This window comes from Dendrobates tinctorius, unplaced genomic scaffold, assembly GCF_039654945.1.
Source record: "Dendrobates tinctorius isolate UK_male_01 unplaced genomic scaffold, ASM3965494v1 ptg000145l, whole genome shotgun sequence".
In the NCBI taxonomy this organism is placed as follows: Eukaryota; Metazoa; Chordata; class Amphibia; order Anura; family Dendrobatidae; genus Dendrobates; species Dendrobates tinctorius.
The window spans coordinates 11,908,058-11,916,789 of NW_027361812.1; the positions used below are offsets into that span (position 1 = coordinate 11,908,058).

General features: G+C 47.0%; 1 protein-coding gene across 3 annotated transcripts; it reads left to right on the top strand.

Annotated features, from left to right (window-relative positions):
* Nucleotides 1-32: 32 nt before the first annotated feature.
* MFSD5 (major facilitator superfamily domain containing 5) lies at nt 33-5,210 on the top strand. Of its 3 annotated transcripts, none has more exons than XM_073546190.1 (2): nt 33-182; nt 3,432-5,210. In XM_073546190.1, the coding sequence occupies exon 2, from the start codon at nt 3,464-3,466 to the stop codon at nt 4,820-4,822; it is 1,359 nt and encodes a 452-aa protein (XP_073402291.1). In that variant the 5' UTR covers nt 33-182; nt 3,432-3,463; the 3' UTR covers nt 4,823-5,210. The 3 variants fall into 3 exon arrangements, with proteins under 3 accessions (XP_073402291.1, XP_073402293.1, XP_073402292.1); XM_073546192.1 differs by lacking the exon at nt 33-182 and adding an exon at nt 253-271; XM_073546191.1 differs by lacking the exon at nt 33-182 and adding an exon at nt 291-405.
* Nucleotides 5,211-8,732: the final 3,522 nt, after the last annotated feature.

Genomic DNA, 8,732 nt, shown 5'->3' on the forward strand with positions numbered 1-8,732 from the left:
GGTCATGTGACCGCATCACTCCTCCACCCCCGGTGAAGAGTCACGTGTTCCTCAGCGCCCCGCCCTCGGAGTGCGGCTCTTCCCGGAAGCGGAAGTGTGTAGCCAGCAGCGATGAGAGCGATGGACGGCAGAGAGGGAGAACGCTGCGGGAGGAGGCGGCAGTAGGCGGCGGCGGCCGGAGGGTCGGTATCCGAAAGAGGAAGTGGTCGGATACACGGAGTAGTACAGCGCTTCTATGTGTTGTCGCGGCCTGTGGAACTACAAGTCTCAGGCTCGTAGTCACTTCTAGGCGTCACTGTCCTGTTCCCCAGCTCTGTCTTGTGTGAGCCGCCCTGTTGTTGGATAGGACATGGCTGAGTCTCCTGACATTACAGTCAGTCTGCGCCTCTTGCTGTGAGAATGGGGGTAAATAACAGCATTCACCCCCTGTCCTCACTGGTTGTTCGCGCCTCCGCTCCATTGTCTTTTTTCCTGTTACCCATTGCTTGCTTCCTTACTTTTTCTAGTAATTCATAAAACATTTAATTTGTTCCGAATTGGTCCACTCACCTCTAATTAGCCCTAAGTGATTCGCCTGTAAATGTCGGTGTAGTATCATCACACGGCATGAACGCCCCGAAGGTGCACCCAGCGTCGGACTGCAGCACCTTGCACCCACCAGAGAATATCATTCTTAGAAATATAAATACAAGACCACCAATTGTTCAGTAAAACACACTAATATCAGGGCATAACATAAGGTAGTACACGTCTTAATGATATAGCGAGGTTGGCGCCTATGTTTTGGTGCAAACTCAATGATAAATGTTCCCTGGTGTTTATTGACTATTAAGGCAATGTGTTATAGCACCAACTCAATGGAAGGGTTTTTATGACATCTCATCTATACTCTGAGAAAATCCACAGCTGGAATTGACCAGTGCAGATTTAAAGGGAATCTGTCACCGGAAGTTGCAGGCCTGTGTGAATGGCCTGGGTCTGGTCCGATGGGCCTGCAACTTCCGGTGACAGATTCCCTTTAAATCTGAAGTTGCAGGCCTATGTAAATGGCCTGGTCCGATGGGCCTGCAACTTCCGGTGACAGATTCCCTTTAAATCTGAAGTTGCAGGCCTATGTAAATGGCCTGGTCCGATGGGCCTGCAACTTCTGGTGACAGATTCCCTTTAATATGAACAGTGTGTCAATTCATGCTGCGGATGTTCACCACCACCGATTTCAATCTTTGTAATGTAAAGAATCAGGTCAGTGGTAAAGGTTATCATTACATAGTAGTAAACGCAGCAATATCTGCACAATGTCTGTGTGGATATTTCTGCTGTTAATTTGCTGTGGGATTTCCAGTGTAGAAATTCTGCAGAAGATACATTATGTGAATGTCCCCTCTTCTAGTGGTGGGGGTCCTATATCACTTATGTATGACATTGGAGTAATATCAAGAGTTTTCCCTCACATCGTCCCCCCATACACTTTTTACAGAAAAATCTCTGCCACCTATAAGGCCATAACTTTTTATGAAGGGCCTCATTTTGTTAGTAGTAGGGGAAGGAAAGTTTTAGCCAGGGGTGATCCAGGGGGAGGGGGTGCAGTCAGTCAGGGGTGAAAGGAGAGATGAGGTAATGGGACCCTCATTTACCCCTAAGTAACTTAGCCCCGCTATCACCCCAGACTAAATGCCCCCCATTTACACTTACTCGCTTTTAGGCTGGCAGGGGGGCCCTTCTTCAACCATTTCAGCTGTAGCAGGCAGTCATCTATCTCCCTCTGCTGCTTCCACTGTGGGGGGAGGGGAGCACGCGTTATGAATGACTGTGCTGTACAGCCGGGGAGAAGAGGACGCAAACAAAGCTAACACAGATTGGCCGCAGCACAGCCAATCAGTGTTGGCCTTATTAAGAGCTGCAACTCTGGGAATAGTGGTAACATAAAAAGCTATCAGGGCGCAAGAGCGCTCTGTTACTTACAAATCTTGAGCCACAGTCTGCAGCAGGCGAGCGTGTCAGCTGTGTTCTAAAGTGATGCCTGGACTGCTCTCTGACTAGCTCTGAGCGGAGCTGCAAGTAGTGATGACGTCATGCTGGGAGGATGTCCTGCTCGCTGCTCTTCTGAGATGGTGAGAGAGCAGTGCTGGGAGGATGTCCTGCTCGCTGTTCTTCTGAGAGGGTGAGAGAGCAGTGCGGGCATCACTGATAACACAGTGGACATGCTCGCCTGCTGCAGACTGCGGCGCACTATTTGTAAGTAACAGAGCGCTCTTGTGTTCTGATGACTTTTTATGTCACTGTTCCACCCTGTAAGACAACCGGGGAGAGCGGTCGGTATGCACATTTTTGGCACACGTTCACTGTGCCAGCACATGTCAGTGCCTGGACCCACCGAAGAATCCTCCGATGGGTCAGTCCGACCCTGGGTGCACCCACATCTATTTCCAGAACAATCCCTCACACCCCACCCAAAACTTCTTGTTCTGCCTGTGTATCGAAGTCCTCTGGAGAGACATCTGACACATCAGAGATTTGCATTTTGACAATTTCCTGTTTTGTCTTCTAACAGTCTCAGGCCCCCACAAGGGTCCTCTCACACTGTGTTCTTCAACATATTCAAAGGTCCCTTTGTGTCTTGTCTTGCGTCTAAACTCCCCCCACATAACCAGATTTGGGCGTATGAGTCAACAGTGCTGTTGACTATAATAGTGCAGACGGAGGCATCTTGTGCTTCAATGTGCATAATTTTCGGGTGTGTAGTCCTACTAGATGCGGACACTCAGACATAGTAGACGGCGTCTGGATGTCCGCCTCCAGTGTGTGCATATGTCCGAAAATGGTGCATGACAAAGCACACGGTGACTCAGTCTGCACCATTCTAGTCAATGGGCCTGTCAACTCATACACCTAAATCCTATCTTGCGAGGGATGGTTGAGATGTAAGCCCCTATAGGACCACTGAACAAGGCAAAGTGCATTGTGAAAGCATCTTTAAGCTGGTAAGATCCAAAATCCTGTAATTTGAGTGCTGGGTCCAATGTCCCACGGTACAAGGTGTGAATAAAAGAAGCAATGATCATCCTCACTATCTCCTGTAGCTTCTCTCCCAATGCCTTCCTCTCCCTGCTGGTTTCTACCTTCTAATCCCAGTGACAGTGGCTACAAACACCTGCTCAGTCATTCACTGGATGAGGAAGGTCACTACTGTGGCAAGTGATTAGCTGAGCTGCCATTTACTTATTGCAATTTCCTTGGCAGACAAGACTATGAAATAGAAACCAGCGATGACACTGTAAGCATTGGAATGTGATCTGCAGGGATCAGTCAGGGTAACCATAATTGTCCATCACTTTTGTTCATACAGCTTTATTATTTTCAATAAGTGTTTCATGTTTATTTTAATGGAAAGTTATAAGTCCGGTTTATAAGTTGTTCTCTTTTTGTTTTAGCTTCTCTCAGAATGCCATTTCGATGATACATTATGTTGGTGACGGCATATTTGGTCCTCGTTGGCCTTTTGGCTCTGTGGGCAGTGCTGGAGTTCTCGGCGTGCCATTCCAAAAATGTATCTACTAACAACTCGTTGGGCAACCCAGCTTTCCGACGCTTTCAACATGACTTTTTCCGAGCCTACTTCCCAGCGTTGGCAGCAGACTGGCTGCAGGGTCCCTACCTGTACAAACTGTACCAGCACTACCACTTTCTAGAAGGACAGATTGCCATCATATATGTGTGTGGCTTTGGAGCCACTGTGCTCTCAGGGTTGATAAGTGCTCCCCTGACAGGACGTCTTGGTCGACGGAAATCATGTATACTTTTTACCCTCCTCCTTGCAGGATGTTACTTGTGTAAACTATCTCAGGACTATTTTGTGCTCTTGACTGGCCGTGTTCTGGGTGGATTCTCAAGCGCCTTGTTGTTTTCTTCATTTGAATCATGGTATGCGCATGAACATACAGAACACCATGATTTCCCAGCAGAATGGCTTCCTCACACTTTCTCTCAGGTTGCTACTTGGAACGGTGCCATTGCAATTGCTGCAGGAGTAACTGCAAATGCCTGCGCAGAGTGGCTAGGACTCGGGCCAGCTTCACCCTCTGTGCTAGCCGTACCACTGTTAGGTCTGTCTGTAGCTTTAATGTTTCGGGAATGGGACGAGAACCGTGGACAGAGCAGCAGCATTACCCGAAGTTGTGGTGATGGTCTGAGATGTCTTCTGAGGGACCGCCGTGTATTGCTTTTAGGTGCCATACAAGCATTATTTGAGAGTGTGGTTTACATTTTTATATTCCTTTGGACCCCTGTACTGGATCCTTATAATACTCCCCTTGGGATTGCCTTCTCTGGCTTCATGGCAGCAAGTGCAACTGGTTCATCACTCTACCGACTTGCAACTTCAAAGAAATATCACCTACAGCCCATGCACGTTCTCTGCTTGTCTGTGCTCATGGTTTTCTTCTCCCTCTTCATGCTAACCTTCTCTACAGCACCAGGGCAGGAACGCCCAACAGAGTCCTTCCTTGCATTCCTCCTCATTGAGCTAGCCAGTGGACTATACTTCCCAGCAATGAGTTTTCTCAGGCGTCGACTGATCCCAGAAAAAGAACAAACAGGGGTAATGAACTGGTTCAGAGTACCCCTGAACCTCATTGCTGGACTGGGGCTTCTAGTGCTTCATGACAGTGACTATCAAAGTGGTACGAGAAATATGTTCAGTCTGTGCGCTGTCACAATGCTACTCGCACTTCTCAGTGTAGTTGGACTTTTCTCAATGGTAAGAAATGACACTGATCTACGGATGCCAAGTTCGGAGACTGAGCCCAATGGATCTGAGATCTAAATTTGTTGTGCATAAAATAATGGTACAGGGTGAAACCAAAGCTGAAAAGGTGCAAAATCAAATTTATTTTTATTTTTTTTTATTTCTGATAAGTTGTAGCCAATGCTATAATGCTGGACTTAAGGCTTTTGAAGCAGAAGGTGTTACATGAACAGTGACTGCTGCAGTATCCTACATTTACAAAATACATTAAAACCTTCGCTGAGAGCAGCATTTCTAGCAGAACTTGTGACTGATGTGTATATGATGTGAATGCTGTCCTAGTACTGACTTGTATGTCAAACTCTTGATAGAAATGTTACAAGTGAGAGCAGGAGGCTCATGTGCTAATTTTACCGAAAATGTCCTTTTCCTGACAATAAATGTTCTTGCATTTTTTTGGGAGAAATCTCGGAGCCATGCATTCTAGGTATATAGATCAGCTACCCTTACATAATATAATGCATCCTTAATTGGGCAGCGAGGCTGCACTGGCAGTGAATGATAATGTACCTGAACAAGTGATGTTTTGCCCCTATGAATAAGTCAATAATGAGTGTTTGTGCATCAGGCCAGCCCAGCTCTTCAACGTCTGCTTGACCTGCAGCAAGTACCGTATTTTTCGCTTTATAAGATGCTCCGGATTATAAGACGCACCACAATTTTTGAGGAGAAAAATAAGAAAAAAATATTTTTTAATAAAATGATGGTGCCTCTTATAATCCTTGCATCTTATTGCTTACCGGGGTTGGTGGCTGCGGTGTAGCGGGGTCCCAGGCTCGCTGCTGGAGGAGGCAGGCGTGGAGTGATGCTGCAGGCCGCATTCAGGGATGAGGGGGGGCTCCGATGTGTGCCGTTGCTGCTGCAGAGTCTTGTGCTGGTGTCAGGTTTCTCCACTTGTCCGGCGGTTGCAGGCCGGTGCTGCGGGTGCCTCCGGTGCGGCGTTGTGTGCCCATCGATGCCCGGGGCTCTGCCGACATTGTTCGACAGACCAGAGCCCCAGCATTTCCTCGGTTCCCTGTATACGTGCGCTGAAGTGCCGGTAAAAAAAAAATGGCCGCCGGCGCGTGCGCAGATGGGATCTCGGGACCCAGTTCTCGAGAGATGAGATCTGAAATCTCATCTCTCGAGAGCTGGGTCCTGAGATCCCATCTGCGCACGCGCGGCGGCCATTTTTTTACAGGCACCACCGCGCGCACACAGGGAACCCAGGGAAAATGGCCGCCGGCGCGTGCGCAGATGGGATCTCGGGACCCAGCTCTCGAGAGATGAGATTTCAAATCTCATCTCTCGAGAACTGGGTCCCGAGATCCCATCTGCGCACGCGCCGGCGGCCATCTTTTTACCGGCACACAGGGAACCGAGGAAATGCCGGGGCTCTGGCCTGTCGCACAATGTTGGCAGAGCCCCGGGCATCGACGGGCACACAACGCGGCACCGGACACACCCGCAGCAGCGGCCAGCAACCGCCGGACGCCCCCGATCACAGCCTAGGTAAGGCATGTCCGCTTTGTAAGACGCACCCCTGTTTTCCCCCCAAATTTTGGGGAAAAAAAGTGCGTCTTACAAAGCGGAAAATACGGTATTTGTTCATTTTCACCATTTGTCTTGTTTAGAGGTTTAAAGGGATGATCTGTTATTTAAAATGAGACAGGAGAAAGCTGAAAATAGTGCCTTTGCTCAGAGTAGAGCCTTACCTATGTGTATCTCAGTACACTGTGTTCCAAATTATTATGCAAAAAATATTTCCACATATTTTCTCTAAATTACCTATATGAATTGCAGTCATTGTTATTTTCCAGTCACCTAATATTCTAGTATAATTGCAATGTTTTTGAACAAACTGACTATGAAAACAGTATATTTTTAAAAATAAGATATACTCAAAATGCACGTTCCAAATTATTATGCACAGCAGAGTTTTCAACCTTTTTATTTTTATTTTGAACAAAAAAATGGTGAATTGTGAAATTATAAGCATTATCAGCTTATTACAAAATGAAATCAAACAGTTTTCAAGTCAAAACTTTATTCTAGGTGATGTTACATTTGCACATAGGACCCCTTGTTGGAAAGAAGCTTCTGAACTCTCTCGTCCATTGAATTTGTCAGTTTTTGGATGGTTTGTGCTTCAATTGTTTTGCATGTGGACAGAATACCCTCCTAGAGCTGTTGCTTAGATGTGAACTGCCTCCCGCCATCATAGACACTCCTTTTGATGATGCTCCAGAGGTTCTCAATGGGGTTGAGGTCAGGGGAAGATGGTGGCCACACCATAAGTTTGTCCTCTTTTATGCCCATAGCAGCCAGAGATGCAAATGTGTTATTTGCAGCATGAGGCGGTGCATTATCATGCATGAAAATGATCTTGCTGCGGAAAGCACGGTTCTTCCTCTTGAACCATGGCAGGAAGTGCTGTTTTAGAAACTCCACATAGATTATGGAGTTCATCTTTACCCCTTCAGGGATCCTATAGGGGCCGACAATCTCTCTCCCCATGATTCCAGCCCAAAACATTACTCCACCTCCTCCTTGTTGGCGCCTTAGCCGTGTTTTCATGGTGTGTCCATCAACCAGCCATCCTCCACTCCATCCATCTGGACCATCGAGCGTTGCACGGCACTCATCGGTGAACAAAACAGTTTGGAAGTCAGTCTTCATGTATCGTTTGGCCCACTGGAGCCGTTTCTGCTTGTGTGCAGTGGATAGAGGTGGTCGACAGGATGGCTTACACACAGCTGCAAACCTCTGAAGGACCCTGCATCTTGTTGTTCGGGGAACGTTGGAGGCACCAGCAGCTTCGAAAACTTGTCTGCTGCTATGACAAGGCATTTTTGCAGCTGCTCTTTTAACCTGACCCAATTGCCTGTTGGAAAGAGTCCTCAATTTTTCCTTATCAGCACGCACACGTGTGTGCTGGGAATGAGCTACATACTTCTTGATTGTGCGATGATCACGATGAAGTGTCTTGGCAATGTTGATTGTAGTCATGCCTTGACCTAAATACTCCACAATTTGTTGCTTCTCAGCAGCCGACACATCCTTTTTCTTTCCCATTTTGGCAAAAAATGTAGGCTGCTTAATAATGTGGAACAGCCTTCTTAAGTAGTCTTGCCTTTATTTGGATACACCTGCCAAACTAATTTGCACAGGTATCTGCAATTGCTTTCAGTGATATAAAGGTATTTTTTTCTTTTGGAGTGCAGAATGTGAATTCTCTGATTGTAGTGCAACTGGGCGTTTCTGCAAAGTCTTCTCTGGGGGCATGCAGTTTCACCTTTCCCTCCCAGATGCTACCAACCATAGCTCAGCAGCTGATCTATCAGCACAGTGAGTATCTGTAGCCCTCTATACAGGCCCACTCACTGATTCCAAGATTGTAGACACCTGTGATGCTAATTAGTGGACACACCTTGATTTAACCAAAATGGGCTACGACTCCCAACTCCACAGCCCTGGTTGAAAAGCAATGTCTGACTTTCATTTGTTCATTTTCATAGATTGTTTTATTACTTTTGTCAGATTCAAGTTATTTCTGTGACCATTGTGGGTTTTTCTGTCATTAAACGAGGGATAAAAACACATCATGAAAAGTAGCCTCACCAAACCTTGTCAGATGGCTAATGCACTAGCAGGACGCAGCAGGCTCCCAACCAATAAATGCTTGAGGAGCACAGGTGCCCTCCACTGATGAAAACAGCCACGCTATCACTAAAATAGTGATGTTGAAGGTGTTAGATGCCTAGTGGAAAAAGGCACACAGATAGGGCTTGCTGAGGACATAAGTCTCACGGGAAAGTGCGATGCACAGTGTCTGAATAGCAGCCTATTTATAACGCCTAATGGAAGGCGGACTGTTCAGCACTATATATGCATCACACAGAAAACCAAGCCTCACAATATAGTGGGGACCCCTGACGTTGGGTTGCGG

Bases quoted from the DNA above. Each gene is read 5' to 3' on its own strand.
- MFSD5 (XM_073546190.1), top strand. From the start codon at position 3,464: ATGTTGGTGACGGCATATTTGGTCCTCGTTGGCCTTTTGGCTCTGTGG.